Source organism: Myotis nattereri (genome assembly GCF_964212035.1).
Source record: "Myotis nattereri genome assembly, chromosome: 8".
Taxonomy (NCBI): domain Eukaryota; kingdom Metazoa; phylum Chordata; class Mammalia; order Chiroptera; family Vespertilionidae; genus Myotis; species Myotis nattereri.
Window position 1 is genome coordinate 9,277,649 of NC_138083.1, and position 22,565 is coordinate 9,300,213.

The 22,565-nt window shown below is 44.6% G+C and overlaps 1 protein-coding gene across 4 annotated transcripts in view; it reads right to left on the reverse strand.

Moving 5' to 3' along the window:
* The window catches only part of DOK5 (docking protein 5), a 134,038-nt gene that overhangs the window by 39,398 nt on the left and 72,075 nt on the right, over nt 1-22,565 (reverse strand). For all 4 annotated transcript variants that reach the window (XM_081097122.1, XM_081097121.1, XM_081097124.1 and 1 more), the window contains exons 3-5: nt 8,293-8,407; nt 8,096-8,215; nt 5,267-5,456 (exon numbers count right to left, since the gene is read on the reverse strand). In XM_081097122.1, the coding sequence (XP_080953248.1) occupies nt 5,267-5,456; nt 8,096-8,215; nt 8,293-8,407 (425 nt within the window). The remainder of the gene's footprint in view (nt 1-5,266; nt 5,457-8,095; nt 8,216-8,292; nt 8,408-22,565) is intronic.

A 22,565-nucleotide genomic window follows, 5' to 3' on the forward strand; every position in this document is an offset into this window, starting at 1 on the left:
GAAACCTCTCAGAACAGAAGCAAGCTGTGCCTCAGTCTCCCAGATTATATACTAGATGTTCTTGCTCTCCAGGGGCAACTAATTCTGCAACTGTACTTTACTAAAAAGTGTATGTGTCAACTCTGAATTTCTTCAAGGGAAAAAACTGAGATATGGTCAGCTTTGCTTGGGGGGGAGGATGGGGACCAGGGGGAGAAATAGCATCTGAAAAACCCTACTGGCCTGTAGTCACGCCACTGCTGCCCAGGAGAGGTGACCAATCCTCGCTGTATGAGCCTGCACTCCAAACCAAACGGACAAAGAGAAGCTTCCAGAAGTGAAGTAGATTAAGAAAATGCATATGTTAGAGCATATCTCAGGAGGCCTATTCAAATGAGCAATACCTTGCCAGCCTCTTGATTATTGATGGACAGCCTTCCTCCTGGTGAGCGGCTGAGATAACAGTGCAGCATTTTGACAAGCTACCCCCTGGTGTCAGGGGCTGGCTGTGGGCAGATGCCCTCTCTCCCTCAACCCTGAGAAGTCAATTAAGAATGAGGCTTCCCCCCAGCCGGGTGTGGCTCGGCGGTAGAGTGTTGACCTAGGAACCAAGAGGTCACTGGTTCGATTCCCGGTCAGGGCATATGCCCGGGTTTTGGGCTTGATCCCCAGTGGGGGGCATGCAGGAGGCAGCCAATCAATGATTCTCTCTCATCATTGATGTTTCTATCTCTCCCTCTCCCTCTCCCTTCCTCTCTGAAATCAAAAAAAAATATAAAAGAAAAAAAGAACAAGGCTTCCTCTGTGGAAGGAGGCTTGGCTTGGGTGGTGAACACACAATACATACACAGGTGATGTGTCATACAATTGCACACCTGAAACCTATATAATTTTATTAACCAATGTCACCCCAATAAATTCAATTTTAAAAAGAAAGAAAAAAAAGAAGTAGGCTAACTGCCCATAGAATGGTAATACTTAGCCTTTTTAGAAATCGACAGGGTTTAGAAGAAGATCTGAGTGTGACCCCTGAATCTTTTACTGGACCAGTCAGGCAGATGCCCACCTTTTAAGATGGGAATAGCGCCCTGCCCAGGTAGTTGGTTAGAGCATCATCCTGATACATCAGGTTGGCAGTTGGATCCTCAGTCAGGGCACATACAAGTATCAACCAATGAATGCATAAATAAGTGAAAAAGTGAAACAACAAATCATTCTCTCCCTCTCTCGCTCTCTTCCTCTCTCTAAATCAATAAATAAAAATTTAAACTATAACAGCCCCTAGTTTCTATAATCACTGAGTGGCTTAAATGAGCCTGTATTTGCAAAATGCTTAGTACAGTGACTTCCATGTAGTAAGGACTCAGTAAATGCCAGTGATTGTTGTCAGTGGTGGATAGCCCTACAAGAGTGGAGTTTCTCAATCAAATAACTGGACCTGATAACTCTCTGTGTGGAGGACTGTCAGTGAGTGAGGGTTTAGCAGCATCTCTGGCCCCTCTGCCCACCAAGTGCCCCCTGCCAGAGTTGTGACAGGCACAAATGTCTCCAGACCTTGTCGAATGTCCCTGGGAGCCATCCCCCCAGTGAGACCCAGGGTTCTGTACCTCAGCACCACTCTGAGTGATGCTGCTAACTGCAGTCGGTCACTTCACCCACTTGCTTTGAGCAATTATTAGAAGTTGTATTGGACACATTGTCAGTGTTTTTTTTAAACCTCACATCCATTCCCCTCAGATGGCATCAGTACCCCTTCCTGACCTGGGAGGGCCACCCCATTCAATTCACACCCTGTGGGCTTTGCATACAGTGCTCAGGGCAGTGCCTGACACGTTGTGAATGTAATGGTCAGCATAGGGCAGGAATACCAGTATCTCTTCTATAGGCTGATAGGGTGCGGCCAGCCCACAGCTCCTAGCAGCCAGCAGGTGGAGCCAGAGGGAAGCCATCCTAGAAGAAACAGGGCTGAGAGATGACACCTAGGGTGGTCATTGACCCTGAATGCAGCCAAGCCTGAAGTCATCCCTGCTCCTTGGGCTTTGGGCTATGCAAGCCAATGAATTTCTTTCCTGCTCTTGTCAGTTTGGGTTGATACAACTGCCTACTCGGTGCCAGCCTTAAGACATGTGTTTGTCCATGTAGCTTTACCAATTTCCATGGCGATTTTGTGAATATGTGTTACATTATACCCATGTTCCAGGTGGCCGATGGAAGCTCAGGAAGTTAGATAACTCACTCCAGTTCCCACAGCCAGTATGCGGTAGAATTATAATTTAATTCGTTTTGTCTGACTCCCAGTCCAGTTTATCACACGTGCCCACGGTCCGTCTTGGTGGGTGGAATGGGGCCACTGTACAGGATGAACACTCAGCTCCATCCACAGAGGCTGATGAGGAGCAGAAGTCTGCCCAAGGCCATTCCCCGTGTTCCCAGCAGACATAGTGTAAAGTCTTCACGGAAGCATGTTGGACATGTGAAAACGACTCGCCTCGAGGGACTTAACTCCTCTTCATTTAGTGCAGTGAGACAGGGAGGAAATTATGTTACTTAACATGAAACTGCCTTGTTTTGAACACATCCAAAAATAGCCAAGGAAAAAATTATCTTCACTAATAAAGCAAGGCAGATATGAAACCTTCACGCTTGGGGGGACCAGGGATGATCTCATTATCCAGAGCATCTTGGACTATAAAAATTCATCTTCATTTTAGTTTCAGGCAAAATATAAAACAGCAATAGTACCTTGTGCTTAACACTGTCTGCACCCTGCAAAGCCAGTCCTGCTCCCAGGGGAATCGTAATAAAATATCAGAGCTGCTACTTAGAGAAGCCCAGCACCTTCTAGGCCTTCTGCATGCACTTCTGCTTTCACCTTGCAAGGAAGTTACTCCTTGGATAAACTTACAGGGGAAGGTGAACTCTCTGCCCAAGGTCAACGGTCATAAAGACCAGAGATTAGCATCCAGGTCTCTCTGACTCCTGAGCCAGGGTCCCTTAACAACACCACGCTGGCTGAGAAGTGAGTAAGATCTCAGGAACACAATCCCAATACTTGTCCTTTGTCTTGAGTTTGCACAGCCTCTCCAGCATGGCATGAATAAGAATGCTGCTCAAGATCACAGGCATCCGAAACCCCTTCACTATATGAGACTCAAGACTCCGTGGAAGGGGTTGTAGGTTAAAACCACCTAAGTGCTAGAGTTCCTGGAGGAAATACCCAAAAGGTCAGACCATAAAGAAACCAAGGACATGGAGTAAAACTCTTTCATTTTCCAAGAGAGCGCTTCATAGCTTTCCGTCAAAGGTCACTGGGTAATTGTGAAATGTATGTCTCCAATACATCCACACTTGTACCCAGCACTTCTTCCACCTGAACTATTTTAGTATCTCGCCACTTCTTCACCTGTGCCTTGCATCCTGTTATTTACGAATGAGGAACATGATTTCACACACACACACACACACACACACACACACACACACACACACACACCTGCTTAAAAACAGCTCTGGTTTCTGCATGACTTAGAAGAAATTTAAGTCTTTAGAATAATCTTAGAACCTTAGAAATTCAACCAGATTTCAATCTGAATAAATTGAGGATTAGTAAAACCTAGAACATTAAGATCATTTCAAAAAGAAGTTTCAAATACTCACGAGATACTATGAAAGTTTGCTAAGGTTTCAAAAGCTTCAGAAATTATGATAAAAAGGCATACACTTTTCCTATTCCTGTTTCCTACAGACAGTGAATCAAAGAACAACTGAGAAATATTCTGTTAGAATCAGTGTTGCCCGAGATGGGCCCCAAATGTCCCAATCGATGCAGAATTCTCCCGTGCGCCAATGTAAGTAACAGCGGGGAGGATATGGGTTTATGGCCAATAGAAACGTCTATTATAAAATATGTTACACCTTGATTTCACTGGTTAGGATGAGTACATAGGTAACATCTGAGACCCAAACAGGAAAATACACCCACCATCCCAAACAAATTCTTAATTTCTTATATAGAGGTTTTCCCATAAGGATGATAAGTAATTCTGGCAAAGGAAGAACATTGCTCTGAAGATTAAAGTTTTATTTTCTAACGTGAGGACCTTTGCCATCCCTGGGAGAGTCACTAGCTCATTTATAGCATTTCAATACCGTAGGTGAAATTGTACTCCACCTGACAGACCCTTTCAGAATTTGAAAATAAATGGACCGAGAAGAGCAGTATGGGAGAGAGGGATCTTACAACTTTCTAGAATGGCTGTAAGAGCACCAAATTGATCCTATTTCTGAAATGCAATTTTTAAATACTTGGGCTTTGTTTGGAATGAATTAACGGAGCAACTTGAGCGGAGCATTACTGTCACAGACTCGGGTGGATCAGGGTCTCGGGTGGTCAGAAATTCTGTGTTTACTCTCCTTATCTCAAATATATCTCTGTCCACTCTGATGCACCATTTTTGATGTTGTTGTTTGTTTTTAGTTACATTTGTATGTTTTATTTTGTCTCCCTTTTTATTTTATTTTAAAATGTTAACACAATTTTTTTAGGTCATAAGCTGTTTCCAACTTTAGTGCAATGCCAGGCCATATTCAGAAGGACTTGTGTTTCTTAAAATTCAGTCATTCACAATTCTAACTTGTAAAACTGCATGCAGTGTGTCAAAAATAGAGCCTACATTTGATGGAGGAAAGGGGGGGGGAGAAGGAAAGGAGCACCGAGGAGACTGATCTCTTTGTAGCTAACGATCAACCCAAACGCTAGGGCGCCATGATCTCTCTCCCTGATGAACTTGCAACAGGAAAGCGGGAAAGAGCTCCTGGGTATTGCAAGGGGCACGTTTTAGAATCAGCCTCCTCCAGGGCCAGTGCCCTGCACTGCACTGCGAGCAGAGCAGGTGGAAGTCACCAGCTGCAGCTTCCAAAGGTGCCCACCCCTCGCCTGGCTAAGGGGCCGGTCAGCCCAGAGGAGGAAACATAAATAGAATAACAGCAGGGAGGTTTTCCAGATCCAAGGAGCGTGACCAGTGAAGGACACATTTGGCCCTAGTTCAACTTCAGGCTGTGGTATGAAGTCAAACTGTGCAATGAAAATTCATAGCATATTCATAGAACATAGAAATGTCCCTGGAAAAGAAGCCATGTTTAATATATGAGAGTTTTGCCGCACACCCCCTACGGGTATGGTCTATGCAATCCCTAAGGGGTGGTGCAAGGTGGGTCTCATACGAAACCCAGGCCTCAGAGGACGTGCACCTGGGGAAAAACATGGAAAAACAATGATCACACTCACCTCCCTGCCTCAAAAGTGAACCAAGCAGCATCTCGCCCGTACCGCCGCAGGGCGCTTAGCGGCCAAGAGATGAGTTTGACTCTGGGATTCTGGACGTCCCAAAGGCAGATGTGCTCATATGTAATCTGCAAGGCACATTCGCCATGTACATCTAAGTTAGGAGATGGCATCAAATACACATTGAATCTCTCTGGGAGAAAAACAAAAGGTTAGTCTAAAATCCCCAGGAATAAAACAGCAAAGACATTGTAGGAACAAAGAGGCATTTCAACATCATTCAGGCTCACTGTCTAGCTTTTGACTGAATACTCAGGGAGATAAATCTTTCTCATCTGTTAACAGTCCCAGAAAATGATTTTCAAAATGAAGACCATGTTAAATCACATAATAATGATACAATCTGGCTGACAGCGTACACTAAACACTATTTAAATGAGCAAAGAGCGGTTTTTTAATTTTTTAATTTGCATAATAAAAAAATGTGTAGGCCAATAAAAGACCAAAGTGATGAAACCATTAAAAACATTTTTCACTGCCAAGCACATATTCATTACGCCCACACTTTTGTGTTCACAAAGGATGCAGGTGCGAGATAACTGTCGACTTATCATTTTCCTAACTAGAATAAAATGGTATCCCAAACTGTTTGAATAAAACTCAACACGAACACTGTGCACTTCACAGACCAGCAGTTTTGGGAAGATGTCAATGGCTGTATCTGAACTAGTTTTAACAGTGAGCTGTATTCAGCCGAATACTGGAAAGAAATATTCATTTGCTTGCTGGGATGACTATAAAAATTTAAGATTACTTTAAATACAGCTCTTGACTTATTACTGCAACCAAATTTTCATCTCTACAGGCACAATCATGGTATTCCTATTATATTTTAGAAAATTCATTAATTTAAGAATTTACTGAGTCAAAAATCTTTAAGTGAAATCTGAACATCTCTACAGCAAATACATTTCCACCTACTCACCACTGTTGATTGCGTACATCTGACAAAACAGAGTGGCACTAATAATATTGATGCCATTCTAAGGTAATTATTTTATAGTAAAGATGTCATTAGGATTTTCATATATTTTAGTTGAATTTAGTAAGTAGGAGTGTCATGACTGTGAAATATATCAATGCATCTTTTATTGAAGTTTTCTAAGGTATTTCAAACTCCCTCTAAGCAAATATTTGCTGGAACAAGTAAGCAAGACTGTCATCATTGATTAGAAAGTAAGAGAGACCATCACCAGTGTATTTGCTTAAAGGTCCTTTTATAACTACCTTGCTTGAGAATGACAACAGCAAATATTGGTGAGAGGGACCGTTTCTATCACAATTCCTTGCAGTCATGCAAATTAATATTGTAAAGTGCCTTAAAAGACTTAGCTGTTTCATAATCATCCCTGGTCCTTATCTACCAGAGAATGTATTCTCATTCCCATCTGATAGAAGAGGAAGCTGAGGCCTGGGCCGCTGGTACAGGGAAGGCCACTCCCAGCTACAGCCCCCTCTTGCACTCGGCCCGTAGCGCCACCAGGACACAGCCTCACAAATATAAGTGTGTGAGAAGTAAGTGCTGACCGGAGCGCCCTGAATTTCACACAACCACAGCCTGTCATGCATCCTCTCTGAGTTTGGGTTCACGTGCACCTGCCTGTGAGGCGCGGCGGGTGGGGCCTCGCAGCCTGGGCGTATCCTGACTTAGTGACCACAGAAGGAGCCTGGGCCTGCTGCATGGCCCTGGCACGTGACCGCTCTCTGCAGCTCAGCTTCCTAGTCTATGAGAGGCGCCTTCCAATTGGCCAGCACTTCCAGGTCCCCGTCAATAACGCTTCCATGGGGGAGGATTATGGCAGATACGGTGCCTCCCAAGGAGTTCCAGGCTGTGACTGTGTCCTGAAGACATAGTCCCCGTCCGAAGGGAGGACGTTTTTTACGGACAGTGGAGTGTGCGCCCACAGAAGGGGTCAGCCCCATTCCACCTCTGCCCTGTGCCTGGTTGAGCCAGATGACCCACGACCTCTGGGTCGTGACACAGCCTCATAGCTCAATGCAAGGGGCACAGGCTCAGATATTTGGAGACAAAGAAATGATTCTCACCTCCAGCCTCACACTGTAAACCAACATTGATTTATTTTTATTTTTAATATTTTTGCTGAAGTGTCATGAATATTTTGGTCATTATTACTTATAATGATTTATTCCTAAGTTGAATGATGAGCTCAAAGAGTTGGCTCGGTGTTTTAGTAGAAAGAAAAAAAAAATCACATATTTAGGTGGGTTTAAACTTGACGAAGTATTTGTAAAGTTCAAGTTCTATTAAAAAACATTGGAAGGCTTTCAATAAAAGTGAAAAAGGCAAGGCACAAATCCATGTCACTGTTTGCCTGGACATTCTAAATACAGGACCAAAAATAGTCTGGAATCAAACACTAGCTATTGGAACTGGAGCAAGATCTTTAGCTTTTCAAAGCTTCAGTTTCCTCACCTATAAAATGGGAAATTAATAGGACCTATGTCATAGGGCTGCTGGGAAAACCAAATAATCGAATCCACCTTCCACAGAAACAGGCACAGAGCAGGCTCCCCCAAGTTGCTAGCTGATGTTATTAATGTAGATATATTCATACTATGCATAGAAAACATTAAGAAAAGAAATACACTAACATATTAACACAGGTTTTAGGTGAAATAAAAGGTTATTTTGCTTCTATATACATTTCTTATAATTCTAACAAGTTTACATAATGAAGATATGTTATGTTTTATTATGTGGGGACAAAACAGTTTTACAAAAGAGCAAAGCAGAGAATGTTCTGTACGTACCACTCTGCTCTCTCTCAACCCCAGTCGCCAGCAGGTCGGGCTCCCCGAGGCTGATGTCGTTGACCCGCGTCCCCACGCACTCCATCTGGAGCACCTTGCACCACTCATCAGCCTCGAGATCTGCGGGAATGCCCAAGAGGAACCGTGAGCCCAGCGCCCGCTGACCAGCTGGAAGCAGCCCGCCCTGCCGCACGAACCTGATTCACAAGCAAAGGTCTTGGAGGTGTCGTCATTGAAATAAATCCCGATGGCGTGCTTCTTGGTGCTCTTGGGCAATCGAGCTACGTTCTTCACATTGTTGAGTTCTGTCACCTGGAAAATGGACAATCACAAGTTGGATCACACTCCCCAAACGGTGCCTCCCATCAACAACCCCCAACCAAGGGCAGACACAGGGAGGAGCATGAGCACAGCTTGATGGTGTCATCAAAGCTCAGACTCACTCCAGTGTCATCTTTAACACAGAGCAAGGAAGGTGAACATGTTACCTTCATTTTCTAAATGTTCTGAGGTATGTTATGTGGCAAGACTCTCCTTCCTAGAGGGAGGAAGCTAGTTTTAGTCTTTTTTATACTAGTACCCGCCAAAGACTCCACCTTTTCCACAGTTCTCATGTCCATCTCCATCACTGGGGACAGCCACTCCTAGTGAAAGCATCTTAAACCCAGGGACCCCAGGAAGGAGAAGGAAAGCTGGTCCAGGGCATACTGAATGATCCCACTCTTTGCCCTCCACTCAGGTTCAAGTCCTCTGTCCAGCACAGAAAGCTGGTCTGTGAAACGTTTCCACTCTTTCTGACCTCCTGGCTTCTCTCTCTGACCTCCTAGCTTTTCCCTCTGAACTCCTAACTTCTCTCTCTGACCTCCTAGCTTCTCCTTCTGACCTCCTAGCTTCTCCCTCTGACCTCCTAGCTTCGCCTTCTGACCTCCTAGCTTCTCTCTCTGACCTCCTAGCTTCTCTCTCTGAACACCTAGCTTGTCCCTCTGACCCCAGAGCTTCTCTGTTTGGACTCCTAGCTTCTCTCTCTGAACTAGCTTCTCCCTCTGAATTCCTAGCTTCTCCCTCTGAACTCCTAGCTTCTCCCTCTGACCTCCTAGTTTCTCCCTCTGACCTCCTAGCTTCTCCCTCTGACCTCCTAGCTCAGTGATGAAGAACCTTTAGAGCTTGGCGTGTCAGCATTTTGAAAAACCCTAATTTAACTCTGGTGCCGTGTCAAATATAGAAATTTTTTGATATTTGCAACCATAGTAAAACAAAGACTTATATTTTTGATATTTATTTTATGTATTTAAATGCCATTTAACAAAGAAAAATCAACCAAAAAAATGGGTTCACGTGTCACCTCTGACACGCGTGTCATAGGTTCGCCATCACTGGCCTAGCTTCTCCCTCTGACCTCCTAGCTTCTCAGTGGTGATGGAAACTCTGAGAGCTGGGAACACTGCACTGGTATCCCCTGGCTGCTGTCAGCAGGGAAAGCTCTCCAGTTGCACACTCTCTCTCCTGCCTCTCCCCCATGATTCCTCCTCCCTTTAACACATTTGTAAGCCCCTCCCCTTCTTGTGTTTCCAAATGGCTGTCCCTGCTGGGATCTGTCCAGGCCCCCTGCTGCCTTCCAGGGGTGTGAGCACTGGGCTCGCCTGAAAGGAGGTTTACATGGCTTCAATTGGAGTATTTACAAGATAAACAACTCTTCCCCACTGACAAGGGTATAACCCCCTTCCTTTACCTCTTTTGTGTTACACAAAAGAATGTGCTCTCATGACTTGCCTTCAGTCCTGTGCACCATTTTTCCCAGCTGTTACTCAAAATTCAGTAAGTGTCTGGCTCAACAAGTAGGTGAGGAGAGAAAGAAATACCCCCATGAGCATGCTAATCTGATTATTTCATTCCTCTGCTTCTATGCCTCCACTGGCTCTCTCTATAGTATAAATGCAAATGTCTTAGCATAAAATATCATAAAGGTTGCTATGGACCAAATGTTTGTGCCTCCCCATGATTCTTAAGTCAAATCCTCCCCTCCCGACCCCACCCTGCCAAGGTGCTGGTCTTAGGAGGTGGGGCCTTTGGGAAGTGCTTAGGTCTTGAGGGTGGAGGCCTCATGAATGGGGTTAGTGTCTTTATAAACCAGACCCCAGAGCATTCCCTGGTCCCTTCTGCCAAGGGAGGACACAGCAAGGACATGTCGTCCATGAGCCAGAAAGCGAGTTCTCGCCAGAGAGTGTATCTGGCAGAGCCTGGACCTTGCACTTCCCAGCCTCCAGAGCTGTGAGAAAGACACATCTGTGCTGACAAGCCCCCAGTGCATGACGTTCTGTCACAGCAGCCCAAACCGAGGAGATCACCAGCGTCCCCCGAAGTCCGCCAGGCCAGTCTCTTCGGTGGCTTGACACTACCTGTCTTATTTTCCAATGACACCAAGTCGTTTAGAGTTTACCAGACGGAACTGCTTATATTTGGTTCCTTCTTGTACCGCTGCCCACTACAAGCCACTACCATCCTCCCAACTACTTGTCGGTCTCTCCACTCCCATCGTAACCCCATTAATTCACTGTAAACACAGCATCTGGATGGTCTTTTCAAAATACAAGTCTGATTCAAGCATTTCTGTGCATAGAACACTTCAATGACTTCCCACGGCACATGGGACAAAGGCCCAAATCCTCCGAATGACCGAGACCCTCTGTGACCTTCCTCATAGTTATCTCCCAGCCTCCTCTGACACCTTCGCCATGTGTCCTTGTCCCAGCCACCCTAGGCTCTCTTTAGTTCTGAGAAGAGACCTGATTCCGTGGCAGAGCCTTCCCCACTCTGTCCTAACTTTGCTCCCATTCATCCTTAACTCTGTTACCTGCAGAGCCCTAAAGGGCAACCCCACCCCATTCCCATCCCATCAGAGTCACAGGACTCTCCCATCCAATGACATCTTTGCCCTCACGCCCTCTGATGGCCACATGGGTGATGGTTTAGTGCCCGGCTTGCCTGTGGAGGGTCGGGACAGCATGTATCTGCTCACCACGATGTCCCCTGAATCTAACTCAGAGCCTGCCACACAGTGGAAACTCTGTCAGCACACATGGACTTGAACAAAAGGACAAGCCCACCCACAGGGTGCCTCTCCAGAGTGGAGGCCCCCTCTCCAGCCTCTTCTCTCCAGGGAAATGTTACTTCTCCGCTTCCCCTGGGAAATCTGCCCTGACCTTAGTGGGAATTATTGCTCCCCTCTTGCTGCTCCCATGCACACTGCATGAAGCTGTATCTGTTACTCCAGCTCCCAGCTAGACACCAGTCACCTATCAATGACTTCCTGATGGACTCCATCAATGAAGAACAGTCACTTGAGAGTCAACATTTATAAAGCCTGGCACTGTGCTTAGACTATTCTTACATGGGATGTCTCCTTTTATTATCACCGAAATCCTATGAGGCAGCTATTATTCTCAGTATTTTCAAAATCAAGAAACTGCAGTTGAGAAAGGTCAAAGTCATGTGCCCAAGCTCACAGCTAAGGACCCAGGTTTGGAATGAGGCAAACCACCCCTGAACCCTGTGCTCCTCAGCTGCCTGGATGGATGCTAATGACTACCTCTAAAGCTGAAGCACAGAATCCATCTCCTCCTCGAGGGCCTCTTTCTTTTCCCAGGGCGCAGGGATAAGTGTGATGTGAGTGCCCCAGGCTGTGTTCTGACCCGCCACTGACTCATTATAAAAGAGCAGTCTACCCTGACCTGAAACACAGCAACGACTCTGACATGTGTCGTTTCATGACACATGCAGTAAGGGCAAAGAGGAAGAAATACGTCACCCAAAGAATCAGGAAATGCAGGGAGAACTGCATGAGTCAAAACACAATTACCCATGGTTTTAGATAACCACCCAACACCCCCGCTCAGGGGACGTGAGTGAGTGTTCGCAGACCTGACAGGGTTCCATTTCATTTGTGGAAGGCTATTCAAGTCCTAAAGCAGCAGCTCTGTCCCTAAATCAGAGCTACATCTCAGTGAGTATGTGCATGCACAAACCCACGACCCCACCTACACACACACACATACACACACACACATACATGCACACAACTTCACATGCACACTCCTTGCTTTAAAAAAAAATTACCATCTACCGCAACCCATGTATCTTCCTCAAAATACATGGTAAAGTGATAATTACAAGAAATGACATTTGCAGATATATTTATCTCACATAAAACTTTTATAAGATATATTTAATGCCACTGTCACTCCATTTTGTAAAGGAGAAAACCTAGACAGGACATATTTTTTAATATTCCTTTAACAAAGAAACAATTTGCTCCTAAAGAATCACTTTTAAAGCAAACACAGATTTTGATAGGGTCTCAGGGTCTCATCGAATATGGCTCCTCCCTGGACTAGTGGATCCTCATTGCTACCTCCAAGAGGAGGAGCACCCAGGACCAGGGACATGCACAGTAACTCAACTCACCGGCCATTTGAAGTTCTTGTCTTTTCCTTATGTCTCAGATCAACCAGAAGTTATTTCCTGCCAAATTCAAAACTTGTTAGGAAAACTCCCCGTTGAGCCTCTGCAGTTATAGGTTTTTATGTTGTTGTTTTTTAAAATATATTTTATTGATTTTTACAGAGAGGAAGGGAGAGGGATAGAGAGTTAGAAACATCAATGAGAGAGAAGCATCGATCACCTGCCTCCTGCACACTCCCCACTGGGGATGTGCCCGCAACCAAGGTGCATGCCCTTGACTGGAATCGAATCTGGGACCCTTCAGTCCGCAGGCCGACACTCGATCCACTGAGCCAAACTGGTTAAGGCTGTAGTTATAGTTTTAATTTTCGTTCACAGCACAAGAGCAAGACACACCATAAGCTCTACCTGTAGGATGATGTCTGTCATACAGATTCACAACTAAAACGTAACAGCATCTAACCATCACTGTTGTAGGACCACATCCCCTCAAGAATCTCCTTGCATTCATTCATTCATTCACTCATTCATTCATCACAAATGTAAATCCATGGTTAAAAAAAAAAACAACAACAATCCAATGGGCCTAATTGTCATGGCCCCCCTCAAAGCAACTCTCATTTGCTTGGCACAAGCATGACACTAGATTTCAATAGAAACGTGGTAATGATTTGGTTCCCACGTGATGTCCCAAAGGTCACTTCTGCACAGGGCTGTTTGCTTGTTGTTTCTTTCCTTGTGCGTTTGTTTGATTTTTTTTTTGCCTTCTTTGTCCATTTCACAAATGCATTTTCTAAGAAAGGCAATAAAGACAAATTTCAAGCCTCATGACCAAAATCTAAAATGTCTGAGAATTATGATTTAAGAGAAAAAAGAAAGGTTCCAAGACAGGTCTTAAGTGAGATCTGGTTACAAATGTTCACTACTAGCAGGTGAGTTCTTACATTTAGCAGAAAACAAAGTCATTTGGTTATTAAAAATGGTATGTAGATAGGAGTTTAAATATCAGTATTTACCCTACCTTTTCATATGATCTCCATGCTAAGACAATAGCAGACCAAGTTAGAGAAGCAAAATAACCTCTGTTATTTCCTGAGCTGCTAGTATCTGGTTACTTCTTCAAATACATCTGTGACCCCTCAATGTGTAACTTTCCTTTTTCTTTTTCAAGATATATTTAAGCTTACTGGATCCAGCTACGTGATCAAACAAGACCAGAAACGTCTGTATGGCTTACTGAAAATGTCAATATTAGGACCTTTGAAATACTTGATTTCCTAGAAAAATTGAGTGTGTACTTTCTAAAACCCAGATCAGCTTCAGGCTTAATCTAATTTGTACATCCTGGGGCCAATACAATCCTTGGACTAATTGAAAATTCATAGAAGACAGCAGCTCTTTGAAAAATCCGCTGATAAAAAGATAATGAACACTACTAGATAGGAAGTTCTGTGATGCAAAAGGTATGTTTCAGAGCATGGAGGCAGGAAACAATCAGGTAAAGATAAGACTTGGCAAGACTGATTCTTTCCAAAACTTGGAGCTATTTCAAGACAGACCGAAGGCAAATTCTGCAGCTCACAGCAACCTCCCTTTCCTTTTCTAGATTGAATTACTTGTTCACAGGCATCCATTCCCTCTCAGCCCTTGTGACTCTTTCCTGATGAGTTTGGGCCTGGTCATGCAACTTGCTTTGGCCCACAGAATGGGAGCTGCCATGCCATGTCCGTGTAGATGTGGCCAATGTATGTAGAACTAGGTCAGATCCTCTCCTCCTGAGTGTCACCCCTCCACCTCACCAACTCCCCTCCTTTTCTTCCTGGGTCTCTGAATGTATGGACAGATGGATCAGGACACTGACAGTTCTGTTTATTCTTTCTAATTCATTTATGCTTCATTTTTAAAAAAAAAAACAAAAACTTGGATGTGTGTGTTTTTTCTCCCTTCTGCTTGTTGCTCCAGGAATTTTGTGTTCATTATTTTCTTTTCCAAAATTTTATTTGAAGAGTTTCAAACACAGAAGAACTGAAAGAATAATTCTGTCCCACACCATTTTCCAGGGGGACTTGTGTAGATTGTGGTATCCAGAGGGGCCTGGAACCAGTCCCTGAGGGACAACCATACAACATACACCAAGCACCCAGAAAGGACAATTATTAACATTTTACCACCTTTCTTTTATGAGCTTTATCTCTCTATGCACATAAATATGTGGTGCCTGTGTGAGTGCCCATGCACACACGCATCCACACTTGGTTTTGGCCCAACTATCTGCAAGAAAATTGCTGGTACAGACACACGTCATCCCTACAACTTTCGCAAATATTTCTCACAAATAACAAGGTTCTTACACCTCATCTCAATGTCATTATCACAAGGAAATAAGCAAGAATTCCTGTGTCTTCTAATTGCCATCTCATATTCAAAATCCCCTGAAAGTCCCCAAAAGTCTTTTAGAGCTGTGCCCACACCCATCCGCCACCAGCCAATGCCGGGTCCAAGGATGCTGAGTGCATTGTGCCTCTTCTTATATTGAGCCAATCTTAATTTAGAAGAGTCCCCGCATTTTGCAAATGGTACCACCATTTTGAGAAGATCCTGTCAGTGAAATGTTCCATGTTCTAGCTGTGTTTGCCTGTCCTCGGTGCCCTTAACTTTTCTATCCCCTGTACTTCTTCTGAAATGGAAGTTACATTGAAAGGCTTGATGATATTTCAGATAACATTTTTGTTAAGAATGCTATGCAAGGGCCTGGTCAGTGCTGCTCAATGGTGAGAGCATCGGGCCCACCCACCTAAGGGTCCAGATTTGATTCCTGGGAACAGGGTTTGCTCCCTGTTCCCAGTCAGGGCAAGTGCGGGAGGCAAGCAGTCAATGTGTCTCTCTCACATCGACATTTCTCTCTCTCTCTCTCTCTCTCTCTCTCTCTCTCTCTCTCTCTCTCTCTCTCTCTCTCCACCTCCATTCCTTCTACTCTCTCTGAAAAAGCAATGGAAATAATATATCCTCAACTGAGGATTAATACACACACACAGAGGAATGCTCTGAAGGGCTCTTGTGGGCTTGCCCTGCATCGTATCAGAGGACAGAGCACGCCTGGGCTGGTGCGGCTCAGTCCATCACTTGGAGGTAGCTGCCATATCTCTCGAGAGCAAAATAGCAGTTCTACTGATTTTTCGACGATACTATGGTATCCTGTGAATACCTTGTTCCCCAACCATCTTTCAGGGAATCATCTTAGCACCCGCATCAAAGTGCTATTCTTTTTCATCCAGCTGGCTGCCAGCCTAAGCCCGCAATGTGTGACTGCCGGCTCAAGGTACATACTGACTGAGGGTACTCTTCCTGCTCCCACCTGGACTACTTTGTATGAAATGATCTGGAATCACGGATCACGAATGTTGCTAGAATCACTATTATTATGCATTTCTTACTTCAAAATGTGTAGCCAGGCCCCAGTGGCTTTGCTGGTTGAGTGTCACTCCATGCAGCGAAAGGTTGCTGGTTCGATTCGCGGTCCTGGTACAAACCTGTGTTGAGAATTGGATCCCCTGCTGGGAAGCATACGGAAAGCCACCTCTCTATGTTTCTCTCTCTCTCTCCCTTCTTCCCCCTCAGCATGTCCTCAGGTGAGGATTAGAAAACAATGTTTTTAATGTGTAGCTTCTGCGTTGAGTCAGGTTACCAAGTTGGGCTATGTAGAATGCACTATGTTAGCTGAAGTAAGTGCCCACCGTACACTCATATATTTGGGCGTCCTCATCCTTCGTTTTAACTGAGATCTGTTCATCGCTGAGCTGCTCTAGACACTAATGCTTGATAAGAGCATCAGTCCCCAAGGGTATCTCAGAGGGCCAGCCAGCCAGCTGTCATCCCAACTGCAGGCTCCAGCTGTAGCTGGTGAGGGTCTGAAGAAAACCATGCATCTAGGCTCCATTTGGGCTTCACTTCCAGAGCCTGTTCTTTGCCTCCAAAGCTGCTGGGTGGTGTCTGCACAGCATGTTATCGGGCCTTCAACCACCCCCCATGGCATGGAGGTATCTTCCTGCCACAGAGAGGAGAGGCAGATGGCGAAGGTGGTCCAACCACCCTCCCTGGACAAGGTGGGAAACAGTAGAAGGACGCCTTGTTGGAGGGTGCCTTTGGCTTCGGCGAGCTGATTCTGCTGGACGGCGCTGCCTGAAAACGCGTCTGAACAAACTGCGATTCGCTTTTCTCAAGATGCGTGCCCACCGTGCGCCCCAGCACCCTCTGGGTTCCTCTAGGATAATGGTTCTCAACCTTCTGGCCCTTTAAATACAGTTCCTCATGTTGTGACCCAACCATAAAATTATTTTCGTTGCTACTTCATCACTGTAATGTTGCTACTGTTATGAATCGTCATGTAAATATCTGATATGCAGGATGGTCTTAGGCGACCCCTGTGAAAGGGTCGTTCGACCGCCAAAGGGGCCGCGACCCACAGGTTGAGAACCGCTGCTCTAGGAGCAGGGCCTTCTCTCCGCAGCTGGGAGGCACACCGCTGCCCCGAGTCTCCACGCGGGCTGCTCATCTGGCGGACAGCTCGCTGGAACATCCGGGGTGTTCCTCTGAAACGCAGCCCATGGTGATGCTGTGGTCATTACACGGGAGAGACACCTGTCTCTGAAACAGAGGCAGGGCGAGTCATTGTCTCCTCAGCTTCCAGCCTCAGGGAAGTGTCTACAGGCCACCGAGCAGCCTTATTCCGTGTTTCCTCTTCTTTTGCTAGAAACACTCTTCTAGATTCGCCCACACTCGGCGACTCACACGTCCCGCCATCAGCGACACCAGCGCTGATCCCTCCACTGAACTCTGCCACCCTCTCGCACGGTGCTTCTGACCCCGTCCCCGCCGTCGTTCCCTCCTGAGCAGGCCCGGCACACCAACGACAACCCAGTGACCTGCACGTTTCCTGAGCTCTGTCTCCTCCCTAGCCAAGGAGAGACGGGCAGCCACTGGCTTTGTTTCAGCTGCATCTTTAGGGCCACGGATGGTGCCTCACGCCTCGTGGCCCCTCAGTGAGCGCCTGTGGGATGAAAGCTCCTGGTCCTGCCGTCACTGCCATCACCTCCCCCGCAGACAGGGAGACCGAGGCACCGCGATGTCATTAACGTGCCCAGAGTTGGCCAATCCCCGACCCTGGCCGAGGCAGGTTCGACCCCAGGCGGGGCAGGCAGACTCTTGGTCACCTGCCAGATGTTGGGTGCTGAGCCTTCACACCCACCGTGTTATTTAGTTTTTCACATCCCTGTCCACGGGCACTGTTCCCTGCCCCTCGGACATGTGAGAATGTGGTGGCCTCCAGAGGTTGGCTTGTTCACACAACTGGCAAACGGGCGAACCGGGATTCACACACAGCCAACCTGACCACACCTCACCGAACCGCCGAATGAATCTGGAGACAACCTACAAAAGTGAGAGGGCCTCTTCGTTTTCAGCAGGATAGTGGCTTCAACTTTAAAAAATGAATACGCAGAGAAGGCTTGGAGGGGCTGCCGTTGTTGAGTCGGGCCTTGTTATTCCTCAGGTGGGTCATGAAGGCCATGCAAGGATTTCGGAGAGAGAAAGACCAGTTTCCAGGCAGAAGAAACGACAAGGGCACAGTCACGGGACTGCAGTCAGGAGCGATAAAAACGTGGCGCCCTTGGGCCAGGGCCACCTCCCGAAGAGCTGATGTGCTGCCTCCGCTAACGGGAATCATGAAGTCTGAAGGGAAAAGATTTAAAGGTTTGAAGCAGATACATGAAAGGGCCGTATCTGTGTATTAGAAAGACTATTCTGTAGGGCAGTGGTTTGAGATCGGGGGGAGATTTTTGCACCCCTCCCCTCCCCACAGGGAAATATTTAGCAATGTCTACAGACATGCTAGGCTGTCACAAGGGGGGAGCTACTGGCATCAACTGGGTGGAGGCCAGAGATGCTGCTAAACATCGAATGCACAGGAGAGCTCCCCACCAAAATGTGAATGGCGCTGGGGTGAGAAGCCCTGGGAGAGAAGTGGAGAGCGGAGAAGGCTGGCAGGTGCATCATGTCTCTACAGAGCGACCTTCACGGGAACTGATGATAGTGGCGCCCCTTGCAGTTCGGCAGTGAGCAGCTGGCGTGGACATACATGGCAGCCTTAACCTTGGGAAGGATGGGAACAGGATCTGAGGGGGAGATAGAGCCTGGAGACGCCAGCAGACAAGCAGGCAGGAAGTGGATTCAGCTTAGGTTAGGACAGGAGGAATGAAAAGACAGATTTAAGAGTTACTTAATGACTATGCAGTTCCTGGCTTCTAGTTTTCTCATTACCAAAGCACAGAGTCTCATAACTCCATCAAAGGAAAAAAATACCCAATGCTCTCCTAAGTTTTTGATGGATCTTTAAGTATGCCATCCAATTAGGGCTTCCCAAATAAAGACCGCCAAATTCTTCTGGCTGTTTAAAGCCAGACTCCAGATGTCTTATTCATCATACGTGACTGTGTTCGTTGACATGAATGCTTAGCAGCCAGCGATTAACACAGTGGCCATACTTTCCAAGTTTAATTTGCTACCGATACAGTTTTGCACTAACAAAAACAATTTACACGTTACATGATTCAATTTTCCAAATGGATTATTTTGTAACTATATAGAGAGACTGTTGAAATTTCTTCTGCTGCTTCATGGGAAGATTAGACCATCGGATTTTAAAACGTACATCCCCTTGAGGAACTGGCATATTCCTGGGAGAATTATGCCATTGGCAGGCACTGTGTGGGAATTTTAAGTGTGTTTTCTGGTGTGCTGCAAAGTCAGTCTCCATCTAGGAAAACAAGGATTTGATTTCCAATTGTTCTCCTTCCTTTGCTGATAGGAATGTAGGGCTGATGATTTATTTACATTACAGAGTGAAAAGGAGGCCGCTACCTAAAAGGCAATTTGCCGCCTTGCTTTTTGTAGGCAGTATCCTAATTATTTTCTCCTTCTGGGACTGAATGAATTAAGTGAGCAATTCACTTTGTATATGCAAATTGCAAATCTCTGCAGAAGCTTCAAATTGCTTTATTCTTTAAAAAAAATTAAAGCCATTATCCTACTGAAAATGAAGAGGCATAAGCCCTTTCACTTTTATAGGTTGTCTCTGAAAATAAAAGCAATATGAAAGCAATCTATTTTGGGGCCCATAATGCTTTCTCAAGTATTAACAAAGTAATCAATTATACTATTCTTATTATTGTTGTTTTTGTTGTAACACTTGTTTTTATATTATTATTATGTGCTGAAATTTCAGAGTACTCCAAAATACCCCACTAAGCATTTCTGTTTTAAAAAATTTCCAGATTTCTTATATTGTGTTCCAAGCCTTTAAATGTTTCTATATTGTCTTTCCTTAAAAAAGCGCCAATGGTTTTAAGACACAATGTCAGTAAGAGGGACAGGCAACTAAGAAGAGATGCTCTCAGTTCCCATCACAAATGTCACCACAAAGCACTTCTCTCCACGGTCTCCCCTGGGGGCCCTGGACACAGCAGGTTAAGCAAACATCTTGTGAAAGGGTTCTTCAGAAAGAACCAGTGTAGACAGTGCTGCCTAACCCCCAGAGAGATGGTTCCATTCTTTCCCCAAATAGCTACAGGCCACTGGTCACTAAAATAAACTGGCCCAGGGCCTCAATCATCCATGCGAACTGTCTCCCTGAAGAGTGGGCCTTAATTTGCACATGTGAAATAACCGAAATAACTCCTTCACTGTGTCTCCCTTAAAATTAAAAGGCTCTTAAATGAGAAGCCTGCATCTGAAATGTATGCAGAGAATGGAGTCTGGGGTGAAGGGCGCTCTCCTAGGATCTCTGCGGGGGTTGGGGTGCTTTTATATTGCCTATCTGGGCACAATTTGGCAGTAGCTACAAAAAGTTGGAAGGTGTGGGATATTCCCTGGCAATTGCACAGCTTTTTCTTCCAAAAAGATTAGCATGAGCACATCAAAGACAGAGGCACAAGTTCTTCATCATAATTAAATTTATATTAGCAAAAAATTAGAAACCATTTTATCCATCGATTTGGGTATTTGTTAAACAGATCACGGTATATCAAATATTAAAGAGTACTCTAGAACTGAAATTAATGAGGTGTCATTAATAAGCCACTGATTATTGGCTTGGAGGGAAAGGGGACTGGCATAATTGATGTGACCATTTAATTTATCTCATGAACCATAATATTCTGACTGTGAAAGAAATGACTACTGAAAGTTACGTAAGAGCTACAGACCCACCCAAGTATCCAGGGGAAATCTGTAATTATGGTCTTCTGACACAAGAGCAGACAGTATGCAATGAATGACTCCATTCCTGCTCTAAAAATAGCACCTACATATGACACTGATTCTATTTGTATAAACAGAGAAAACAGTCTGAAAAGTGCACATCGATCTAATAGTATTTTTTTTTCCTGAGGACCAAGGGTAGGGCCATCATTTCCTTTCATTGTACTCAGTACACTTCAGAATTGTTTAAACTGGTTAAAAGGAACAGATGTGATGCTTATAATTTAAAGACTAAGAAGAGTGAAGAGGAAAAAAATCCTGTAAAATATTTCAAAGTGAGGTGAGTGGCTCTCTATTCTTTGTCAACACAAGTCCTTGACCAGTAACTCACCTGGCCCACAGTACTCTGTGATTTCTCTCAAACCAGAAGCCACTGACTAATTTCTCACTAACTTGCCTTTGACATCATTTACACAGAGCTTCTGTGTGCACTTAGATTATAGCCAAGTGTTTCCACACAAAGATAAGATAGCGTAGAAACAGCCCTGGGGATACAAGGTCTTAAATTCATGTAAGAAATAAGTGTAAATGGAGGAAAAGGAATTTGCAGTCAATGAACTTTGTAGGTGAAATTTGTTTTCGTTTTGGCCTTCTTATTTTTCCACACGTATGTGTGTGCTTAAGTCAAACACACGTATAGACCAGTGACAGAGGAAACAGATGAAATTTTCATAAACCTTTAAACAAATGAGGCTCTTTCCAAAATGCAAGGAAAACTAACCACTTCGAATAATTAGTCAAATAATGAAGGGATTGGAAAAAAAAAAATAATTTACACAAGATGACTGTTTTATCAAATTATAGGCCAAAAGTGACTTATACAAAGTAAGCACTTAATCCCAAAGGGCTTTAAATTTAATCCAAACTAAATAAAATAATTAAGTATAAGCTTAAAACATGTGCAGGATATGGAGACTGAACATTACAAATGCTGATGAAAGAAATCAAATATTCAAATAAATGGAGTGACATACCATGTTCATGAATTGAAAAACTCAACATAGACAACATGTCAGTTCTCCCACACTTTGATCTATAGTTTGAATGTCATTCTTTTCAAAAGCCTAACATGGGTTTTCTGTAGACATACAAGCTTATTTTAGAATTTTATGGAAAGGGAGGCACTAGAATAACTAAAAAAACCTTTAAAAAGAGAATAAAATTAAAGAAATCATTCTACCCAATATTAAGGATTATATCTACAGTAACCAACTATGATATCAGTAGAAAGATACATAGCTCAATGGAAAAGAATAGAGGATCTAGGGATAGACCGAAGCTAATATGTCCAAATAATTTTTGAGATAGGTACAAAAGCAATTCAATGGGGAAAGAATAACTGGTTTTCAACAAATGGTATTAGAATAAGTAGACATCCATAGGCAAAAAGAGTGACACTCATTCCACATCTCATACTCTGTACAAAAGTTAAACTCAAAATGAATCATGGACTTAAATGTAAAATATAAAACTATAAATGTTTAAAAGTTTTTTAATAATAAAACTGGGAGAGCCTGGCCAATGTTGCTCAGTGGTTCAGCATCGACCCATGAACCAGGAGGTCATGGTTTGATTCCCGGTCAGGGCACATGCCGGGGTTGTGGGCTCGATCCCCAGTCAGGGACGTGAGGAGGGCGGCCAATCAGTGGTTTTCTCTCATCACTGATGTTCCTATTTCTCTCTCCTTCTCCCTTCCTCT